This window comes from Pezoporus wallicus, unplaced genomic scaffold, assembly GCF_028554395.1.
Source record: "Pezoporus wallicus isolate ANWC-B61680 ecotype Strahan unplaced genomic scaffold, APGP_CSIRO_Pwel_v1 scaffold_11491, whole genome shotgun sequence".
NCBI classification, from domain to species: domain Eukaryota; kingdom Metazoa; phylum Chordata; class Aves; order Psittaciformes; family Psittacidae; genus Pezoporus; species Pezoporus wallicus.
Genome location: NW_026642649.1, coordinates 486,822 through 510,628, shown reverse-complemented (window position 1 = coordinate 510,628; position 23,807 = coordinate 486,822). Strand labels below are relative to the sequence as shown.

At 45.4% G+C, this 23,807-nt stretch overlaps 1 protein-coding gene across 2 annotated transcripts in view; it reads left to right on the top strand.

Annotated features, from left to right (window-relative positions):
- ELMO1 (engulfment and cell motility 1) overlaps positions 1 to 23,807 on the top strand; it is a 222,404-nt gene that overhangs the window by 117,995 nt on the left and 80,602 nt on the right. For both annotated transcript variants that reach the window (XM_057431309.1, XM_057431311.1), the window contains one exon: positions 5,117 to 5,253. In XM_057431309.1, coding sequence (XP_057287292.1) covers positions 5,117 to 5,253 — 137 coding nt within the window. The remainder of the gene's footprint in view (positions 1 to 5,116; positions 5,254 to 23,807) is intronic.

Below are 23,807 nucleotides of genomic sequence, written 5' to 3'. Positions count from 1 at the left end.
GAGCCTTGGGTGAGATGGTTTAGTGTGAGGTGTCCCTGCCCATGGCAGGGGGTTGGAACTGGATGATCTTAAGGTCCTTTCCAACCCAAACTATTCTATGATTATTTTGCTTGGTTGCTTGTATCCTTCTCTCAATCAACATGAAAAGGACAAGGGGCATTTGCTGTAAAACCAGTTGAGCCTTCTAAACAGCACTGTTCCTTAGGAAAGCAAATTACGCATCTGGCAGCAGTATTACTATTTCATTACTGCACTGCCGCTGCTGCTGACCTTCCTTGCCATAAATCACACTGCTTTCCTATCAGGTGCTGGAAAACTAGCCAAAGGTTTTCTGTGACGTTATTGCCAGCAGACTACAGGGATCAGTGGCAGAGATAACTGGGCAGTCGCTGTATGTCTGCAGTATTAGGTGTGCTTTTTCTCATGTACTCTGTTACTCAGAGAGGTTTTGATTGTGTGTGTGTGTGTGTGTGGAAGTGGTCGTGGCAGGAGTTATTTTTGCTGTGCTGCATCTTCAGGGAGAAACAAATTCCAGTGCTGCTTCTCCTGAGAGCTTGTGAGAATTAGTTGCTCTTTGGTTGCCTTCTGTTATTGGCAGATAATACTCCCAGTGGAGGCTGTGCCAAATGGAGATGGTATTTCCAGGGTGCTTATTGCACCCTTCTTTTGTGGATCTTGCTGCTCCAGAAAGTGCAATAGATCTTTCCACCCGCCTCCTCTCTGATCAAATATCATCTTCCTTCTGTGAAACTGGGGAGGACGACAGAGGGGATAAATGACTCACCCAGAATTAAGCAGCAGCTCAGTAACAGCAAACACAGAGCTCTGCAGATGGGGTTGCCTGGATCCCAGGGACCTTTCGGACAGGGAGCTGCTTTCACACCCCTCTGTCAATGCGACTTGGTAAACCAGTTCCTTAGGGCTCTGCATCGCTGCTTCCCTCATCTCCCAGTGATGCTGATGCAGTTCCAGAGTGCTTTTACTGGTGAATTTCAGGATCTGTTAATACTCCCCCCCAGCATAGAGGCTCAACTCCTCACCGCGGGTCTGTCCCTTTATGAGTGACAGCATTAACACCAGGTGACCGTATTTGTACGGCTTACCAAGTAATTTGATTGATTTCAGCTCTCTGCCTACTTGTGAGATACCTGAGAGTACAGAGCAACGGTGTAACGTTTATTTGTAATCTGCTTAATCAAATCCGTTCTAATTGTATTCTGTAGACCAGTTGTACGTGGCTGGCATCCATGGAGGAGGCGGCTCGTTTGTGATTAGAAGATTGTGTTTCATGTGCATTCCCAGTGTGATGGGTCCAAGCCTTAAATGTACAGAAGAAATGACTGTTTGAGTAACCCCCCTATAGCATCATCTTTGGATTTTGAGCATAATGGGTGGAGCAGTTCTTAAATTCAAACCTTCCTCTTTGTGACAGATATGGCCATTTATTATTCTGCTTTCACACCAGTGCAACCCTTTTCATTCCTGGAATTCGAGAGCTTCACAAGGGAGGTCAGAACAACATATGTCATTTTAAAGCTGCGGTGGGGGGTGCGTATCTAGTATCAACACAGCAGTTTAGCAATCGGGAAGAAAGGAGAGGTTTCTTTAAAGCAAGAGCAATACCTTGCCTGGAGAGGTGTGTTTCTGTGTCTCTGGTGGTGTAGCTTTAGGGGGAGGTTATCTCTGTGTAACTTCCAAGCATTGCACAAAATAAAATCTAAGAGAAAAGAATTGTGTTCTTTCTTCATTATCATTTTTCTCTTTCCAGGTGGACAGTACTTGGGCAGACTCTGAAGGAGCCACATAAACTCACAGGTTGAAATTAGCCCTTTCTTTTAGCCAGTGCAATTTATGTTGAGCAGTGAACTAAGCTTCTCCCTCAAAGTCCCAGCTATAGATCAGCCAGCAGCTTGAAGGACTAGCTTGAATCCTGAGGGGTGACACGTTGATGTACAGCTCCGAGGGCTGTGCTGAGGAAGGAAAATCAGCAAGATCTTCACCTGATTTATGTAGGCCAGGCTCCTTCCAAAAGGCCACTTGCCTTCCAAAGGGGATCTCACAGCGGCGTAATTAAAACTTGATGATGTTATTAAATAATCATGAGGATTTGTGTCCCTGCGTTGCAGCCGAGGAGGTGTTTTTGTGTGGCTGTAAACATGGTCAGTCCCTGCTCGTGAAGCTGAAGGTTACAGAGTGCTGGGCTTAACGGCAGGAATTATGCATGCAGCTCTTACATAGAAGGTCTCCAAATGATTCTGGTGCTGGCCCCTGTTTTGGTTTAGAACTGGTCAAATTGCGAGTTAGCGAAAGAATAAACCCAAGAATTTAATTAGTAAAACTGAGCAGCTCTAAATTTGCCCATTCTGCAGAGACATTCTGATACCGGAGATGCTGACTTAGGGCTGGAGAGAGTAGGCAAAGACCACAGGTCGTGGCTTGGTTGTACTCTGGTCTGGAAACCACTAGTAACGCAGTGTTGCCTTTGCCTTCATCCTCATCTCGCCTGTCTTAAGGAGGAAGAAGATACTGGGACAAGGGTTGTCTTTTATTAGATGTTTAAACACAAAACACAGATGTGACCTGAACTGCAGCCTGAAGGTTTGCTGTGATGTAAACTCCACCCATGCGCTTCATTTGGGGTTTGATATTTGGGATAATTGTATTGTTTTGGATGGAATTTTCCAGACAGGCAAGATGATATCTTTGAAGTAGAAGATGTGGGGTTTTTTCTTTACTGTCTGCATGCTGGTGGGAATTCTGAGGAAGCTCTTTACCACTTGGCCTTGACTTTTTCTTTGGATTCGTTTTTGCTTTAAGACATTGATTGCACTTTCTAACAGGCCTGACTTACTTCATTATATCAGTAACAGCGATTTTTAGACTTTCATATGACTGAAAAGCCGTAAAACACAGTACGTTGCCTACTTATAAAAAACCTAAAAGGGGGGGGAGTCAGTGGCACCCCTGATTCTGCATGCAGAACAGTCAATGTAGTCGATACAGTTTGGGACTGATTATCATAAGGAGCATGAGTTAGAAGTGATGATCGAGTTTCTGAGAATCCCCAGCCTTGCCATTAATTTTGATTTATTGGTTTTTGCGAGCAGGAGCAGTGAGAAGCTCAGGCTCTGAGGAGGATGAGAAAGGCCAGTGCGTGTCGAGGGTTATTGCCTTGTTGCGTGCTGTGATTTATACAGCGAAGGTACCGGCTGCATTCTTATGCTTGCTGTTGTTTTATTTCTTCTCATTATTGTAGTATTTCATGACTAAAAGACAAGTGCCCTCTGAGAATCTGTTCTGTCGTGTCTCTGACATTGTTACAGGCTGAAGGTTTGATCACTGGAAGTGCTGAGCCCTTGCAGCTCCAGTAGGACTGACAGGAACTGAAGGTGCTCTGAAAATCGTCCCTGAGACATTTTATTCTTTTAAAGGGATTGAGTTGTGCCTCATAAATATAGGTTTTTGCTTTGACTAATTCCTCCTTTACCGCACACCTTTTGAAGTAAATGGTTTTACTTGATTAGAATTAAACCTGTGCTCCAAAATTAATGCTCCATCCTCACTATGTAGCTGGGGAACTGATTAGATCTTAGTAAATCTGATGTTAAAATTAAGCTGCAAATTTACAATTAAGCTTCAGAGTTTTGCTTTCTAATTGGAATACTGCATGTTGTGAAGGAGCAGAAACCCTTCTTCTTTGAAGGTTTGGGTGATTCTAAACACAACTCATGTTCCTGTGGCAGAGCTCCTGGTGAACAGAGATAACTAAGCACACTGAAAGGGCAGTTTTGTGGCTACAAGAGGTACCAAGACCAAGTGCCTGCACCTGATGGAGTTAGCCTGCCCGAGCAGTTCACATTCTCCTGCAAAGAGTCTTAATTCTCCAGTTTCACTGAGAGATAGCAGATGTCAGGCAGTGATCCAGCCTCAGGAAAAGGGTGATTTATCCCAGTGCTCGATAATTCCACTGTTCTTGAAGAGGAAGAAGCTTGCCTAAGCAGTGGCTGTTTGATTCTGAAGTAAGGGAAGATGCTGCTGTATAGGCGTGTGAGTGACTGCTGGAAAAGTCCAGAGGAGCACTCATGCAGAGGTGAAGGCTGAAGAGATTTGGGGCTGGGAATCTGGAGAAAGGCTTAGTCAACTTGCCTTTTCTGTTAGCTTTTTAAGAGCATAAATATGCACCCCACTGAGGCGGCCCTGCACGCCATGGCCGGGCTTAAGGATCATTTTCAGCCCTTGGCTGAAGCCTGTTCTGTTCCAGATGGCTCAGATGCGCACTGCTTCAGCCCTTAGCTTTGGAAAATCCATTCCTGGCTCAAGGAGGTTTACAGCAGTCTCACCAAACCGTGCTTTGCCTTTTGGGGATCATCATCGTAGTCATCTTTCATTTTTCCTTGCTTAAAGCCAGTATTAGCCTAAAAAAGGGGGTAGTTTGGGTTTACTGGGAGTTTTTTGGGGGCGGAGGGGGTGTCCTTCTGTCTGAGATGAGGGGCAGATGGCAGAAGATCCATTTCTTTTGTTTCCAGTTATTTTCAAAGAACAAATTAAACCAGTTACATTCTTGTCTATACATTTGTCTGAATTTCTCTGGTTACCTCTGTGGTACATCCGTGTATGATCCAGTTGATCATCTGCAGTGTCAGCAGAGCTTCACATTTCAGTGTGTACATAGCTCTAGTGCTGGTTTGTGACTGATGGGGTTTGGGGTTTGGTTCTCAGCAGGCAATGTGGTACTTGCTGCTAGCAGTGGAATGAGAACTATGGTTTTGATGGGGAGACTTGTGCGTCTTCCCCGTGTCTCTGTGTCCCGACCTGACCAACAAATCATGGCACAAACAAAACACCCATTGACAGAATATTCAGGCAAACAGGCAGTTGCTTCCTTTTATTCTTGCTGTTGGTCTCCTACAGACAGACTCGATGCTGCGTTTCATTGTCTTTAAGACTGTAGACCAAGGCTGGTTTGCTTTTTGGGGTGTTTTGACATCCTTTGCTACTAGAGCTGGGATTCCTCTCAATGGCAGTGTTTTCTGACTGTTGTGGCTGTTTTACATTCGTTTTTGAAGCTCCTGCCTGTACGTGTTTTATTCCACCGCCCTTGTTTTTCTGTTTCTAGCCAGTGAGACCTGCAACGATTTCCATCCCATGTTCTTCACCCATGACAGATCGTTCGAGGAGTTCTTCTGCATCTGCATTCAGCTCTTGAACAAGACATGGAAGGAAATGAGGGCAACTTCAGAGGACTTTAACAAGGCAAGAGGAAGGGTGGGGTGGGAATAACTGTGTTCGATGGTGAAACAAGGACATGTATTCTTCCCTAAAGGTACAGGGATTTACTAATGCCCGTTCTGCCTAATGCTGGAGGGGTTTACCTGTTCGGAGTCTTTGTGCATCAGAGCACCAGCATTTAGAAAGACGGGGTGAGGGATGAGAGGGGTGAGGGAGGTTCACAGTCGTGTTGAACTGCAGTCTGTGAAACCAAAACCCTGGCCTGAAGGGAAATTCTGCCTTTTTTTATGTTGGCAATATTATGCTGAAGTGCTGCAGCCTCCAAGGTTGTAAATAATGCAGAGAGAGTACTGCAGTGGTAATTCTGTGCATCCCTTTCATTTCATGTGAGCACTAAAGTGATAAAATATTCAGGAGTGGACACAAGCCTGGCAAAGCGCTGTGCAGTTTGCCCACTAAAACCAAGCCAACCAACCAAAAAGCTAGGCAGAAACTCCTCCGTATTGCACCCTTTGTGGTGTAAGAGAGGATTCTGGAAGTTTCAGCCAATCTCAGCAAGGCAGGACTGTCTGTGTGAATGGTCCCTAGGCATACTGGTGTCACTGTCTAATGTACCACGAGGCTCAATGGCTCCTTTGGCATTTTGTAAGGATGACAAACTCATGCTCTCATGGACAGCTGGCATCCTTATCTTTGTTGGGATCCTCTGACTGGCTCTTGACAACATCTGCCCCTAGGATATATTGGTTATAGAGCTGTTGACAAGCGAGGCTGCTGCACTGTGTCAGTATGTGCCCTGTGAGTGGTCTGAAGCCACCAGACTCAAATGTTATTTTAGTGCTAGTAAGAGTGCTCATGCTTAACTTCTGATTGGAACCGTCTATTACTGTAGTGGTCTAAATGTCCATTTGCTGCTGCTGAGTGAAGGTAGATCCTTAGGACAGTGTGGAATAACCTTTGTTGAGTTCTTTAAGTAAGACAGTTGGCAGCAATGCCAGAGCTCCGTCAAAAGAGAGACAGGAAGACCAAAATGCATGCTGTTGTACGTAGGTGACCGAGAGGCTTGTTCTTGCATGGCATTTCTGACATGCTTCTCTTACCTAGAGAAAAGAAGCATAGGAGGAGCAATAGCAAGAGAATTCACTGGACAATACGGAAACCAAAAATCAAGAGCTTAAAAAAACAACAGCTCTTTTAATACTTCATAATATGTGGTTCTTTTAAATAAATGTACTAACAGCTGCCTGTTACTTACAGACCTTCTGCCTCAGGGGAAGAAGGACTTGTGTACATAATTTCCCCCAGTTTGCTTTGGAATATTATTAGTAATCCTAGGGAATTCAGGAAAAGAATGAACCCAGGATCTCTGCCTGCAAAAATCACTCTTGATGTTGTAACTGTTCTCCTGAAGGGGAGGGAATGCTCAACTCTTGCGCCTCATTCCTAACAGTTCTGTAATTACTTTCTGCTTATCTAAATCCTCTCTTTTAGTCATAAGGAGATTTTTGTGCTCTTATCCACTTCAAATGACATGTGGCGGTGATGTGCATTACTCAGCTGATAAATGTCTAAAGGGATCTGTGAGTGAAGCAAACTGTGTCGTCGTGTTGGCTTGTGAAGCACTCCTGGATTTGTGGGGGATGATGTTACATGGTGGTACCCAAGGTTTGCCCATCTGGTTGGAGGGTGACAGCTGCCCGTGCTGGTGGCTCTACAAAACTAAACAGCACCGGTTTTAATCCTTACGTGGGAAGAGGCTCCGGTGGTCATGGCAGGTCTCTGTTCTTTGTGCATCTTTCACGTGTGCTAAGTTCCTGTGCAGTCACTGTTGACAACTTGGCAGGCACAAGCCATGTGGACCCAGAGGGCATTCAGCCCATACTTTCAGGAGTGAAAAAGGAAGAAAGCAGAAGATGCACTACAAGAAGCACTAGCTTAGTTGATGTGGAAAAGAAATAATTATCCTCTCTGTGTTACTGTTTTTCAATGTCAATAACTTGATTGGTAATGTGTGAAACACCACTTTGCTATGGTTTCATACCTACCTGGCTGATGGGATCGTTCACTTTCTTTCTCTTCCCCACCCCCCCCCACCCCCCCCCCCCAGATCTCCAGAACAAAACAGAGCACTGTTAGTATATTGGACGGTAACTCTTGAGACCTGGAGATGCTTCTAAAAAGCTAATCCATTGGCTTTGGTCTCTCATCATAACTGAAGGAAAGGAGCTCTTAAACTTTGGATTAATCACAGTAGCTTGTATGTCGAGGGGCTGGTGGAGGTCTGTGTGCACATACAGAGGTTTGTTTCTTGCTCTCTCGCATTGGGGAATAATAGGTGCTAAAAGAAGTGAGGCGATTGAATACTTCCCTTCAGGTTTCAGTGCCTGTTCTCAAGGGGGTTTTAAGCCTCAGATTAAGACTTTCTTTTGATGACAGAGTGGCCTCCTGTGCCATCGTAGTTCCTCAGTTCATGTTGTGGAGATGTCATATAGGGCTTCTTTCATTTTTAGAGCTTAAAAAAGGATAATAGTAATTAAAACAGCACTTTGCTGAATTTTAGGTATTTTAGTGGAACAGTTCTGGTCTCATGCTTACTCTTTCCGGTTCTTGTTTAGTAAAAGAGACACCTTTTGTCAACTTTTGCATTAGAGAAACTCATTGGATCTCTGTGGTGATAGCATGATACTGTCAGACCCAAAGCCTTTTTCACAGTCTCAGTATGCTGGTGGATGTCTGAATAGAAGAGCTCAGTCAGGCAGCGAAGCTTCTATTATGCCTTTAGAACATTTTAAGACATACATAATTCAGTCCGGTGAGTTTTCTGGAGAAATGAAGATGCAGTTGGTTAGACAGACGTGCAAGTGGCAGCCATTCCCTTTGAAACTCTTTGTTTTCCTTTGAGCTTTCAGATGATCAAAAGATGCTTTACAAGCTCTGTCCTCTGCAGTCATTTGTGAGCAGACAGCATGGTTTATGGCTTCGAAACTCTAATCTTCTCTGCAAGCTTTACATAATTCTACATGTTTTATTGCAGCCGAACGAAGGATTGTGTATTGATTTTTGGAGGCAGTGCTGGCTGTGAGGAAGCTGGACTGAGTTATCTCGCACTCCAGCACCTAGAAACCTTCATCACCAGCCTGCCCATTTAATTAGGTGCCCATCAGTCAGTTTTCCCTCATGTATGAGCCACCTACGCTCTGCTCATGGTAACCCGGCCCTGCTGCCATGCAGACTAAGGTGCACTTAAATTGGTTGGTGGTTTTGTTCAACATGAAATAGGTGGAATTCAAGGTCATGGCCCCATTGTAAAATTCCAAAGCATACTCCCAAAGGAATTTTTTTATTGATGCCCACTGGTTGTGCTTGGGTAAGTGCACTTGTGTTGCCCTAATGAGGATCTACGTTGAGATGAGCATCTTGTTAGGGATCTTCTTGTAAAGTACACATCCTGCTTTTCCGGAGACAGGGAGGGCACAGGTAGGGCATTTTGTAGGACAAGATTATCCTCTCACCTCTGGTCTCCAGAGGTTTCAGTCTGGTGCTTTCTGTAGGTTTGAAGTTCACGTGTTAATAGGAGGCAGGGTGAGCAGATGTATTATTTCAGCTGAAAGCCCAGCCGCAGCTTGTCTTATTAGACCTGCAGAACAACATGAACCGTTTGCTAACACTGTGCCCAGTGTAGTGCTATCTTAACAAACCCATTAAGAATAAAAATGACTACTTCCAGTCCCAGTGTGGAAGGGAAAAGATGAAGTTGATTCACCTGCAAAGGTTTTGAGGCTGCTTTGTAGAGAATTGGCACAATGATAGCTGCTTTTATCAGTGTGTTAGCATAGTTATGTGGTTTTAGACAGCCAAAAGTGAGTACTCATAACAAGATAGAGATTATCCTTTTAACATGGCTAAAGTTAAGAAGGAGATGCCAGGACTGAAAATCTTCAAAAGTCCTGTGGTGTGTGGTGTTTGCAACCAAAATCTTCTGCATTCACTGAGACTAAAGGTTTAAGGAATAGGAAAGTGGGACGAGGTTTGCTAATGATGCTACAGATGCATTTTTCTTATTACTGAGAACTGCAGTTAATTTATTCTGCCCTGTGGCCATGTGTTTGAGATCATCACAGTATAAACCACCAGCTTGTAGAGAGTTCTGTGAAAATTGATTTTGTGATCAGAAGAACCTTTTCAGAAGACCCCAAAACCCCTGGTTCTCCAGCATTTTGGCAAAGCTAGCATTCATTTCACAGTGGGAGACCTGGGGACCTTGAGCAAATGCATTCGTGTCTGGCTATTTCAGTAACGCAGAACGCTGCAGCCCTGGATCCCCGTGCAGGAGCGGCATCTGCTCAGCGCGATGATAACGTGCCAGTGACAGGTATGCACATAACAAACTGCCTTGTGTGGCAATCAGCACAGTAGACATTGTTCACAGTGGTGGCAGATGCAAACAATAAATGCCCTACGTGAGTCCTGTAATTAACACCAAAGCAAACGCTGAGGCATCTGATAAGCACGGAAGATGTTTATTGCTCACGCTCAGACCCTGTGAACGTTTCTTCTTGCTCGCTGACAAGATAGCAATAAAGGTAACCGAGCATAACATAAAGATGAGGAACACCATTCCCCTGCGTGCTGCCGATGTGGCAGTGCCGTGCCACGGGTTCCTCAGCTGCTCTGGTGTTGTCACGCTGGCGGAAGCTGCAGGCTGAATAACTGTGTAAAGCTAGGTTCAAAATATGGCTGTGTTCAAGGGCAGGCTTTTAAGGACCAGGCTTGTTTCAGTGGTGTTTTGTGTGGAGATGTGTTGTGGGTCAACACCACCATCAGATAACGTGAGTTACCTGTTAGGGAGCGAAAACATGGAGTGTCGTTTGGAAAGGGTCAGAGCAGCAATGGCACAGAGGAGCTGACACCAGCTTTCCTGGGTTATAAAATCCCAGATGGGTTTGTGCTGGAAGGGACCTCAAAGCTCATCCAGTTCCAACCCCTGCCACTGGCAGGGACCTCTTCCACTAGAGCAGCTTGCTCTAATGTGTGCCTCAGAGCTCTCACAGGGAAGAGCTTCCGCCTAGGAGCTCATCTCAGTCTCCCTCTGCCAGTTAAATCCTCTTAAAGGTAACTCGTTTAACATCATAAGCAAGAAAATCAGATCTCTGCAGTCATGAAGGGGTGGCTCAGCGATGCTCTGCAGAGTGGGGAGGCTCCAGACTGCGCAGAGCCTGTCTGAAGTTCCCCCTGGCTGCAACCTTGCCCTGGTGCTGGTCCTTGCCATGGCAGCTCTGTGCAGGTCTCCTGGCATGCTCAAGTGATCCCCTCTAGTGGCACTAACAATATCCTGCACTTTTCTGCTCGTTGCAGAGTTGGCTGGATCTTGATAAAACCCAGTTCTTGCAGGAGGGAGGCAAAGGCACCAGAGCTCAAGTGCCTTGGCAGTGTGGTAGCATCAGGGACAGAAGCAGATGCGGGATGTGAGGCCATTTTCTCCAGCCTCCTCCATTACTCCAGGTGAGCTCCAGGCTGCAGCAGCAGCTCCAGCCCCAGAGGTGTTGCTTTCCTCTGTGTTTCTGCCCCTCTTTCCAATTCGCTCATAGGGATGCTTGGAGGACGCTGGCAAATGATGCTTCAGGAGCATGGAAGAACCAGTCCCTCAAACAGGAGGAAAATTAATCCAAACAAACTTGAAAGTAAAATCCTTTGGTCAGTCTGTAAATTCGTCTGTGACTCCCTTTTCCTTTCAATGAGAAGAGGTGAAAGGGATGATAAATATCTCGTGACAGATGCTCTCCAAAGCATGTATTGCTTTCTTATGGCTGGTTTTTCAGTGGTCTGAAGCAGGTGAACTTGGCCTCTTTTGAGAGAAGCTTTGGAAGGGTGTTCTGTTTGCATTTTCCAATGTGGGAAGTGCGTAACGATGGCACATGGCAGCTTTAGTGCCCCTTCCCTTGGCAATACTTTGTTTATATCAGTCAGGGGTACAGCAAATAGATTACTCTCACATGGAGTGAATTCAGTATTCCCCAGGCTTAGGCAGATGAGCACAAATTAAATTCCACGTTTTCACAGCTGAGGCCATTAGCACTTTATTAACTTTTATTGGAAATGGGTAATTGCTATAGATATATTTTATCATTCATTATGGAATGCATGTATTTGGTTTAGCCATGTATCCAGTTAGCATTTTGCAGGTCTGCTGCGTAGCTTATACAGAAATAGTGGCTTTTTAATTGAATTGAAACCCCCACCCTCCAAGTGGGAATCTCCTGGAAGAACATGATTTGGGTGCAGGAGGGTTGTCAGGTCTATTTCATTAGCAACCCCTTCCTTTGGAATGGTCTGTTTCAAGCAGTGCAGTTTAATGTGATGTAGGGAAGATTTTTCCCTCGTGTTTGGTCAGCATTGTGTGCTTTGTGTGGCCTGGATGTTGCAGGTTTTCCCCTTCATCAGCCGCTCGTTTAGGAATGGCTCTGTTTAGTCCTCTCAGTTCATTTATCTGTACCTGTCGCATCTCCAAATGTGTCCCACTGCATTTGTCAAAGCCAGTTTGTTACTCATCCGCTGCTTCTGGCTGTAGGCACCAGAGAAGGGGTGTTGAAGGCAATGGAGTTGTGATCTTCCACTTACTGAGGCATCGGTCTGTAGCATCTGATTTAAATATTCATAGGGTCACAGCCTGGTTTGGGTTGAAGGGACCTTAAAGCTCCTCCAGCTCCAACCCCTGCCATGGGCAGGGACACCTTCCAGTAGAGCAGCTTGCTCCAAGCCCCTGTGTCCAGCCTGGCCTGTTCAGACCCCAGAGGTCCAGACTGTGAAGCTCAATGGAACTGAACACGAGTGTTGCATTTTCAAATGTAGCTGGTTGCTTCCTTTTGAAACGGGTCAGTGTTAATGAGCACTGTCAGGAGTGCAGATGCACTGAGAAAAGCTAATGTGTGACATGTAGGTGCTTGGCCTGGATAACGAAGCAGTAGGAGCAACACTTGCCCTTTCCCTGCTCTTTGTAGATTATGAACTGTTTTTCTAGTTCAAAGATTTTTTTTCTTCCATTAAAAGCGTATCTTTACTATTTTCTGTCTTTGCCAGGAGGTTTCAAAGGTCCTCAGTAGGAGGGTCACATCTAGTTAGTATCCTAGCTGAACCATCCTTCTCCAGTGAACACATATGCAACAGTTTCACGGCAGGCATAGGCTTGAAAGGAGAAGTGTTCTAAAGCTGAAATTCAGCCTATTTGTATGCCAGGATGGGTACCCTCAGATGGGTACCCTTTGAGCAAAAAGCAAGGAAAGGAAGGGATGTCTCAACAAACATTTGTTGTTATATCCATTCCTTGGTCAGAAACTTGTTTGTCCGATCGATGTTATCCCAGTGATGAAAGTTGCTGGTTTCAGCAGTGAAATTCCTTATTTGTGGAAAGCCTAGCAGAGCGCATTTTACCCCCCAGCTCTCTGATGAAGCCTGTGTGTGTCCGTGGAACACTTACGGAGCTGTTTACACCCCGGAGATGGCAATTTTGGAAGCTGTTGGCACTATGTATCTTCAGAGCGCTCTCCATTTTCATCTCTGTGGGTGCGGATCAAACCAATAAACACCTCAGCCTTCAAAAAGATGGTTGAGTGGAAAGCCTGATAACCAGAGGAGGAACACTGAGCGCAGGTTATCTGTGCTAACCTCTTTGGTTTATGCACTGTGGAAGCCTTTTGCACTGGGAAAGAATCCCTCCTTTGCATGTAGAGTGTGTTAGTCACTAAGGGAAATGACAAAACCTAACTGGAACTGTCAGCAAAACAGCCTATTTTGTGGTATTGCCCCTGTCATTCCTGTCTTAAAGCGTGGATAATAATCACATCCCGGGAGCCACTCTTGTCTCTGTATTTTTATTTCTCCTTTCTAGGATATGGTTTGTAGTACAGTTAAATCAGAGGTGCGTGGCATATGGCTTTTTGCTGCATGAATTGCTGCTGATGTGAATGTCAGCGGGCATATAATACCAGATTTTCATTTTGTGGATCACAATGCATGGAATTCAGCCTGAGAGCTCCCCAGACTATCGGCCTTATTTTATAGGCAAATAAAAAAGGGAAGGACAGGGAGGGAGGTGATGTCTGGGAGATTTTGTTTCAGTTGAAATGAGGTGATGGTGATGAATGATGCAGCTGACAATGAGATTTTTATAGCCTGTCTTCGAGTAGCAGAATCATTTGTATTATTGTTGCTTTGCTTTAAGTAATTGTCATCTAAAGAGCATCATGGTTGAAAAGAGCAGCAGAAACCTTTCATGCGTGTTTCCTGAGCAAAGCCAGGGAGCTTTGTTGTCGTCACCTCATACAAATGTCCTTCATTGTCTGCAGTTTCCATCTCGCGCATTGTCTTGGCTCAACACGTCAGTCACCATTAGAAAGGCGTTTGCCAGTCAGTTGCTCCTGCTGCTGCGTGTGTCTATTTTTAGCACATGAGGTAAGTGGTCAGCATCTGACACAATGATCCTGCTGCCTGGGTACCGGCGGACACTGAGAGCGGCTGCAGTGGAGGCATGTGGGACGGGAGGGCTGCTGGGAGCTGGAGCCAGAGGAAGCGCGCACTGTGCCCGTGTAGCCAAGGATGCTGATAGAGCATCCCGGCCTGTATCAGCACCAGCGCGGCAGCAGGGCCAGGCAGTGGTTGTGCTCCTGTGCTCGGCACTGATGAGGCCGCACCTCGAATCCTCTGTTCAGTTCTGGGCCCCTCACTACAAGAGAGACATTTTGGTGCTGGAGCGGGGACAGAGAAGGGCAATGGAGCTGCCCATGGCAGTGATGAGGTCACTCTTCAGAAGCAACTGATCAGTGCTTCATGGTGAAAATACCATCTCAAAAGTCACCAAGCAGGAAAATGGCATGTCCTTATTTCTGTAAAACCAGATGTGTGAGTTGAAGGATGTAATCTCATAGCCGTCAAGATCTGCAGATTCCTTCCGAGAACTCTTTCCTATTTAATACAGGGATTTGGAAGTTGTTAAAGGGCTTTTTTTCTTCCTGGCAATTATCTTTTTAAACCTGAATTGGTCTGATTGTCATATAACTGGTACTCATTCTGCGAAGCTTCCTTTAGCCTCCTTCCCTGTTCAGTTCTCTCACCTCCAGAGATTTATTTCCCCAGTGTCTGTCCCCTTTCCTTGGAGCAATGGCATGGCTCATGCAGCACTTCCACTTGTCCTAGTGAGGGTGTTAATGACTTTTCTCACTTGCTATACATAGGATACCTGCTGATTGCTTTGCACATCCACACCTCCTGTCAAGAGATCAGAAAAGACCCTTTGAGGTCATAGAATGTTGGAAGCCAGTTCACGAAGATACTCTGGTTATTCTTATGTCTAGCCTAGTTCCTCATAGAGAAAAGAACTATCACCACCAACCTGGGACATAAACCTCAGGTAGAAGGTATTGTATGTGTGCAGCTTGCAAATGGCTTCACTTACATACATGGCCTAAATAGCCCTCCACTGTGTACGGTCTTTCCAGCTAAAGCAAAACCATTAAACTGGTGGTTCTGTTTAGGGAGAAAAGAAAGAAAATCCCTCCTTAAAACTTACCTGGCTTTGCATGGGTTAGAGTCTTTTTATTACCTTGCTGCTTTTAAGCACAAGAGAACAGGATGTTTCATAGCTCCTCAATTTGCTTCGGTTATTATCATTTGAAAGGATTTGATGATTCTAATTTCCTTCTCTACGCTTCTTGATTTTAGTACTCGGGTAACACTTCAGTACCTAGTATTGATTTTGATGATGGCCAGGGCTTTGATACGAATTTCTGCACCACAGCAAGCTGAGGGTGGGTGATTGCCAATGCAGACTGAGGACTCAGACTAGTCTCATGTTTTACAACTGTAATTGTAGGTGGTTGCTTGTAGGATGGTCGCTGTGTTGACGGGTACCATGAATCAGCAGTGCACCCTTGTGTGGTGTGGACTAACTGCGTGCTGGGTTGCATTAGCTAGGGCTTAGTTAGCAGGTCAAAGGAAGGGATTCTTCCCTGCAGTGTGGCACTGGGGAGGCAGCAGCTGGAAGGCTGTGTCCAGTTTTGTGCCCTAGCAATGGGGAGAGATTGATGAAGTGGAGCTTGTCCAGCAAAGGGCCAACAAGATGGTCAAGAGGGATGGAGTGCGTGATGTTCAAGGGGAATGTGAAGGAACTGGATTTTTTCATCCTGGAAAAGGCAGGGGGGAGGAGGATGGGTCCTGCTGCGTTTTCTTCCACTAGCCGAGCAAGAAGGTGTGGGGAAGATGCATACCCCTGTCAGAACACAGTGAAAGATAAGTTGCAGTGAAGGAAACTGGTAGGAACTATGTTCCATAAGGATAAAATGTCACCAACTACTGATGGTGGTGCAGCACTGGGGCAGGTTGCGCAGAGAGATGATGGAATCTTCATCCTTGGAGAAACTAGGAACTTGCCCAGACAAGACCCTGCGCATCCTGACTTAAGGTTGAGGTTATTTCTGCTCTGCCTGCAGGACCTGATGTTAACCAGAGCTTTCTACAACCTGAACTGTTCTGTAGCTTTATGTGCAAATCTTGCCTTTTTATCCAGTAGGAAACAGGGAGGAATAGTCATTCCTATCACTGAAACAAACACAGATGCAGCATCAGCCTGTCTCCTGGGTTTTTCTAATGTTAAAGAAAGTGCAAAAGATCCTTGTGATGGATGCAGGAACCACTTAGAAGAAGCCAGGCTTTCCCCATTAACTGCAGTGACCCCTTTAAAGCAGTTTTAACTTGTTTTCACTCTGACAGCTGAATTGTTGTTACTCAGGGGCATTCAAGCTCCTTCAGAAATGTAAGGTCAAAAGCATTTCCTCAAAGCTCTTCTTGCTAGCATTTAGGTAAGAAAGTGTCACTGAATATTTACTAAATGTTTAAATATTTCACTAAATATGTATTTTATTTGTTTAGTTTCACCAAATAGTCACAGAATATTTATGTATCAGTATTCAGCTTTTTTTACATAGCTCAGCTGAGATGGCATCCTGTCTAACCATGGGAGCTCCTAGCTGAGCCCTAATGCTTAGAGCACGCGATGTGCAGGAATTGCAGAGCGATGGCTGGCTCCTGGTGGATTGGTTTGGGGGATGTTTGTTGTGCTGTGGTTGGTTTTGGTTTGTTTTCTTTCTAAGTGCTTGCCTCGTACGCAAACCCCTGCCTTAGCTAAAGCTCCATTGCATGCAGGTTCTGTCTCTGTGCGCAAGCTCTCGCTCCGCTATCCTGGGAAGTTGTAGGTATTTCTTTTATGCACAGGTTTCTGGCCAAAGGAGACCACCATTTAAATTGATGGGATGTACAAAGGGTAACAAAGGAGAAAGGAAAGGTGATGTTAAGTAGCTTTTAGTTGGATCACAGTACATCAATGATGTCGTGCTGCATGTTGCCTGGAAAACTAGTGGTAGAGGTGGGAACCTGGCCGCTAGTTAAATGGCCAGTGCTTTAATGACAGGACAGCCCTATCCTGGTTTACTTCTTGTGTCCTGATTCTGTTAGCAAGTAGGCATTTGTTGGGGTGGAAGCGCCGTCCACATTTAAGCGAAATGGTTTTTCCCTCATTACATCCTGTAAAGTAGCCAAGTGGTTAGGTGCAGTGTTGATGTAGATGGCTGAGGTGAATGTGTTGCAGTTTGGGACAGCAGTGAGAGGGATGAGGGAGGTAACAGAGGTGGCATTCACACTGTCTTTCTGTGCACGGTGTCTCACGCACAGCATGTCAGTAAGCAGTGGAAATTAGAGAGCGGTGACAAGAGAACCAGAGCTCTCAGAGACTAGTGCTTTTCCTTTCTCTCTCTTCAAATGACCCAGAAGGCTGGGGTCATAAATGCCAGACTTAATAATGAGCTGCTGTTTATCAGTATGTGTGTACATGAGCACAGCATAGGCCATGCTCGCTGTGATGACCAAGGCAACCCAGGACAAGCCGTGCTCACAGCAAGCCCGGCGCTGCAGCTGGCTTTGGGTGGCTGCCACAGATGTTGCAGATGTTCTGTGTTGGCCAGAAGATCCCTATGCGAGGACCTTGAATGTAGAAACCTACATTCACATTGCTTGGCTTCAGTACAAGCAGCGGTGCTGTTACCGCCAAGGAGAGACTGTGCCTTCAGCCTGCACTGAAGCAACTTCCCTGCTGTCCAGATGTGAAAATCACTTTCAGGCTAACACAGAAGTATTGAGCAGCACTTGAGAAAAGAGTGATGCTGGAGGCTCTGCGTCCTACAGAGCAAAGCTATCATGATTAAACTGATAATCGTAAAAGAAAAAGGCTGCGGAGGAACCAAGTCAACCAGCAAATCACTGCTTTCTGTTTTTCCAAATAGTACAAAGTGTTATTTAAGGAAAGGAAAAGGTGTTCAAAAATATATGCAGGAATCAACGGAGGAAAAACAGGCAGCAAAATTGTGCAAGCACCATTAAGCTGCAGAAATTTTCCTTGGACATGTTGCAGTACCTTTTGAAAGCAGCATATGGGGTTTATTCTGGTGACTCTAATTTTAACATGAATGGGAGTCACGTGGAATACTCCTGGCATACTGCTTTGAAAATAGATCCCTGCATGATTAAGGAAGACTGAAACCTTTTTAAACCTCAATCTTTTAATACTTCTTTTAACCAAATCTGAAATGTGTTTAGAGGAAAGCATTAATGGAATGAAAATGGTCCAACCCTGAATAAAGGCTAATAGAACAGGTAGAAATACTACTGGCTTAGCACTAAGCATGTGTTTGTGCTTCAGAGGCTGGGAAATGAAAGAAGAAAACTTGCACCCACTGTTGTAGCTGCCTCTGCGTCACTTGACCTTTATAAATGTGCCTCTTCCCTTGGAAGAGGAATAAATCATTCCACCTACCATGTGCAGAGAGCAGAGAGCTCAATGAAGAGAGCAAGAGCAAGGCAGGATTTGCCTCTGAGATGGCAAGCGTGGCCATGCTGCAGTATTGATAGCATCTTTAGCTCACGGGTGATTGAGACTGAAGAAATACATACTGGGAAGAGTGATTAGGGGAGGCTCATTAGTGGGAAGGAAGCTCTGAGCAGATGCAACAGCCCTGACAAAATGAGCCAGAACACTGATAGAGCCGGGCCTGGTGTGTGGGCTGAATGCGAAGTCGGGTTGCTGGAGGGAGGTTCAGAGAGTCCTTTCTGACAGCCGGTCCTTCCTACCCGTCTTCAGAGAACGCAGTCTTCACAGCTTCCTGAAGGGCTGTGGAAAGGGTGAGACACAAAGCAGCCATAAAACCATACTGATGAATAGAGACATGGGCATAGGGAGGAGTATGGACGGTCATCTGGTGCACAGAGAAAGAAGGGAAAGTTCTTTTTCCTTTTCTAATACTCCTTTTCCTAGTTTATTTTTATACCTTCAGTTTTTGGGGGGTTGCTGCTTTAGTGCTTCAGGATCTCCTCTGTTTGTTTGCAATTCCTCACTTGCCTGTCTTACTAATACTTACCTTGTTATCAGATAAGGAGATATTGGTAACACACACACAAAAACTTGCCTGCCTTTCCTCTTTTTCACACAATCCTCACTAGTGATGTGTTACCCCAGGATGCTGAGCTCACCTGCCCTTCACATCTGTTGACTTTGAGTGGGGTGTTAATGTGCTTTGATGGGGTTTCTCCAGTCATTCCAACGTGGTTGCCACTTCCCAGATTTGAATGTGAGATGCAGCAGGCAGTAAAAAAGAGTGTTTATGTCGGCTTTATTTAAGCAAGACACTTTTTTTAAGCAAGCCTATTTATATGGGTTATTTATAGTGCATTTGGCTGTGAGTGGGGGTGTGTGGGCATGCTTCTGTTGTGCATGAGACACGTGTTTGGGGTATGTATATTTGGCTGCACGTTTCCATGTATGTGGATTGATAAAGTGGCTGTTAATGTCTTTGGGAAGGGAATGTTTGCAAAGCCCAGCTTAACCCAGTGAGGCTCTGAAGCCCATGGGAGCAGACATGTCCTGCCAGAGACTGCAGGAGTCAGGAGCTCATTTTGTGTGCTCCGAGTTGCCTTAGGAGGGTAGGGAGGGTATTGCGCTTTCTAGCTAAGGTGAAGTGTCCACCCGGTGAACTGCTCCTGTTGGAGGGGCCTTGCAAAAACATAACTGTGGTGCACAGCTCTAGCTGTTCATTCACCTGGTATGAGCATCGGTTTGATTTCCGTGGCTGCATGAGGTGCAAGCAGACAGAGCTTGTTCTGCTCAAGAAAGCTTGCTGTGCGCTTGCTGGATGTGGAAACCAGGCTCGTGTTCTCTCTTCCTCTCATTAACTGCAGTCTTGGCAATCCCTTTCTGTACCTCCAGTGTACCAGTCCCTGTGAGCCTGTGTTGTGGCAGTAGTGTGAAATGGATGTGATAGATGGAGGAGAGGCCCTCAGCATCAGCTTATTAAAATAATGGGCTGGAGCTCCTCCAGCAGCAGCTGGGAAGGTGAACCAAGGCAAAGCTAACTCTGTAACTGAGCTGCTCTCAATGCACTCTTCCTAAACATCATGGACCACCATTGTCGTTCAAGTCTTAAAGTGCATAATCACACTGATACTGTCCATCTATAGGCTGCTGGGTGTCTGAGTGTTCCTCTTAAATAACACAGAGCAGAAGCTTTTGCAATTAAAACAGACACATAGAAAACTCTCCTGAATAAAAGTCCCCCTTCTTTTCCCAGAGGCAAGTTCATATAGGGTATTTAGGAATCCAGAGGTGTTTGCTAACGTTATCCATTGTGCCAGTCTTAAGGGCCTGTTGGATAAAACCCAGAGCCCCTGCTTCAGGTCTCACACTGCTAACCTCTTCCCCATTAGCCACAGACAGTATGAGTTTTGTGTGAACAGATTTAATATCCCTGTGCAGCAGATGTGCTGACACATGGGCTTCTGCAGTCAATGGGGTAAATAATCTCCTGTTTAAGTAGTTCCTAAGTACCTATTTATGTAATTAACATATTAAAGAAGTCACACCTCATTATTTCAGTGGTGAACCATGACAGCATCAGGGGGAGTTCAGATACCTGAGACAGGTGAGATTTTCTTTTGTCTTTCCTATTGCTCTTTGGTTTTGTTAAAAGCAGAAAAGTAAAATAAATCATTCTGTTGCCATTGCACATGATCAGGGAGAGATTTAATCTACATCTTCTAGAAGAAGAAAACCATAATGCACTAATGAGTAAGATGGAGGTGAGCATGCATGCGTGTAAGAGAGGCAAAACTGAATACATACACGGCATAACCTATTTCAACAGCGTTAGTAGTATGGCATGCGTTCCTCAGATCCCATCCTATGGGGACTCAAGCGTTAAAGGGAAGTCTCAGACTGATGGATTGCAGATAAATCCAGCTTGTGTTGCTGGTTTGGCAGTCTGTGCAAAGCATGAGCTGGAGAAGTAGATTATAAATAGGTATAAGTAGGTATAAGATTATTGCAGGTAAAATGCTGCAGTGATGTGAAATTGTTCTCTCCTGGCCACGTGTGCTCCAAACCAAGGGAGCGAGTGAGAGAACTGAGATTTAGAGGACGTGACTGAAAATCCTCTCAGCGTGTTGCAAAGGGGGTCTGGTAGAAAACTATGAGATGAATTTGAGCAAGGTGGGCAAAGGAGGGAGCAGGGAAATCCTAATCCCAGTTGTGGATGATGGCTATGTGGCAGATTTGGCAGGTGGCACTCACAGGCTGAATGTACTTCTAAAACACGCAAGGTGATGTCTGCAGCCCTTGCAGCTGTACACCTCAGAGTGCTGTGTAGGGATTCTGGGTGTCGGTGATGTGTGCGGTGGAACCTTTTTGTGTCCACTGTCTGGATTTGTTACCATTGATGTGGAATTCTTCAGTGCCCTCTCTTGCTATGTGGCTGCTGTCTATGTTTGCAGTGGCAGGACTTAAAGGTTGCAGGCAGAGGCGGGAGCCTGTGTACTCTAAGCTCTTTAGTTTTATATGGTAGCTGTACAAAGACAACCCATGATTGCATATGACGCTGCCTCCAAACCTGAACATCACTTGAGGTTGTTTGTCAGATAGGTCTCTGCTGTTCCCAGGGTCAGGGTTAGAAGTAATGTTCTTTTTGTGTGCATGTGCATCGGAATCTATCCAACATCAGATCTGTTCACTGTGACAGAGCAGTCCTCTTCTAAGCAACCCAGTTTCTCTTCCTTCCTTTTATTTACAGCAGGTTTCTCGTGTGTGGCTGTGGTGGCTTTCTTCTTGTTGTTTGTTTTTTGGTTTGGTTTTTTTGAAGATTGGGGTATTTTAGTTCTGCATTAAACATGAGGCATTTTAGAGCTTCTTGGAGTTAACATCGGAGGTGGAAATGGAGCCTACAGCCGTGCTGTCTAGACTAGGAAGTCTCCTTTCACCACCCAGACTGCGCGTAATCGTTTAGCAATAGGAAAACTGAGAAATATTCATGTCGGTTCCTGTAGCCAATTTCAGGATTGTTTGTAGGCTGTCTTTGGCTTAGCTGAAGAACTTCAGTTGTCAGAGAAGATGAAGTATTGCAAATTCAACACCCCTAGACAGTCATCATCCAGACTGCTGTTGTCTGTGTCCAAGACTGTTGTGTGAAACTGTATAAAGCTCTAATTTTCATAGAATCAGGATCATAAAATGCTTTGGGGTGGAAGGGACCTTAAAGCCCATCCAGTTCCAACCCCTGCAATGGGCAGGGACACATTTCACTAGAGCGGCTCCCCATCCCTCTTGTGGTGTTGCCCCAGAGCTGGATCAGGACTGCAGGGGAGGGGTTTCCATGCATCTCAAAGGCTTTAGCATAAGCATGCATCCTCAGAAGGGGGGCAGCTTGGCTGGTGGTGCCAGAATGCTCCTCGTGCTCACAGTACAGGAGAAGGTAGTGAGTACTGAAAGTGCTCATTGGCGCTTGGATGGTGGGAATGCAGTGTGTGCTCTGCAGAATGAAAGGGTCTGTGGCTTTGTAATTCAGACGGACCTTGCTGGGTGCTGTGGTGGCAGATCACCTCTGAAGGTCACGTCTAAGCTGATTTGCAAAGCTGTGTTCCTCACACTGTTTTGAGCAGCTTATATAGCACCCGGTGTTCCTAGTCAGATAAGCTTTGTGGTTTGTAGTAGGGCTGCCTTAAGTGGCAGGAAGGATAGATAACTCTTTATGCCGTGGCCCAGCATTTTCATCTTAATTTGTGCTTATGTGCTGCTATCCAAAAGCTACTTTCAGATGCAGTAACATTAGGGAAGAACAAACAAAAACCCCAAACCTGCTTGTTGAAATAGAGCGTAGAGGGCTTCTGCCAACGGAGACATAAGGGTTTCTAATACTAAGATTTGGGGAAAACCAAACTAAATGTGTAATGTGGCCCTGGAAGTCTCTGAAATACTTGTGTGTATTACCTACAGCCTAATTGCCACTTCGGAAATACAGATGTGGAAGGCAAATCTGTTGGTATTCCTGGAATAGCTGAACGGGGCAAATTCCTGCAGCAGCTCAGTTGCTGCTACAAATGGAGTTTTGAAAGGGCTGGGAAGTTTACTGGGAATTGACAGGTAATTTATGGCACTGGAAGAGGAGTCCACTGGGAACCAACCAGGGAATCTGTGACTTGGGAAGCGTTAAGAGGTTAACAGTCTTCCTCATGTGGGCTAAAAACAGTAAACCCCACAATGTAGAGGGATGAGTAAGCATTATATCACTGTTGAGTGCTCCTCAGCTCTCCCACACGAACAGGTCTTAGCCCATGGCAGCATACTGCCCAGGGCTGCTGGCAGGTTGGCAAGCAGCAGCTTTGGTGTGGAGCCTTCCTGGGAGTCTTTGATCCTCTTGGGTAGACAGCATCATTCCATCCCACTGCCTTAGATTGTTCACAAGTCTCATTTATGAAGTCGCTTTGAATTTGCCTGGGTTTTTCTAGCTGTGAATATTTGATCTCCTTTAAAAGCTTTCTTGGGTAATTGTGCCCTGGCCTGCTTTGGAGCGCAGTGAAACTTTCAGCCTGTTTATTCTCACACCACAGCCTTGGGAGGAACAGGAATGCCATTTGCAGGGGAGATTACTAAGAAAAGAAGGTGACAAAGGGTGAGGCTTCTTACAGTTAAAACTAACAGCTTGCTGCCATCAGAAACAGATCTCTGCCACTTCTGTTCCTTTCTTACAGCAGGAAAACACCTTAAAAATGGGGCTTCTAAGTTCATGACTGGTTGCCCTAATCTGGGACACAGCCTTTTGCCATCGGTGGGTGAAATACAGATGAAGAGGTTTATAAACTGGACCGAGGTTGTGTTTCTCCAGCCACTTCCAGGTTGCACTGGTAATCATTAGGTTTGCTTGCAGCAGAGCTTTGTTTAACAAGGCCCTTCCTAATGGGCAGTTTTGAACTCTGTATCATCAACAGAAAGGAACAAAGTGTTTGTTAGGAAGCTCTCCAATTTCATATTGGCTTAAAAAAACTAAGCAGCATAAAGACCCGGTGGGAATGTGACAGGACAGTCGGGTTTCGCTGTCCGGTAGCATTTTACGTATGTATTTATGGTTTGCATGACTGTTTTAAGCTCTGTGTATTAACAGCAGTTCCAGTCTAAACAAGAAGCAATGACTAGCAAATGGAACTGCTGAACTGCTTTA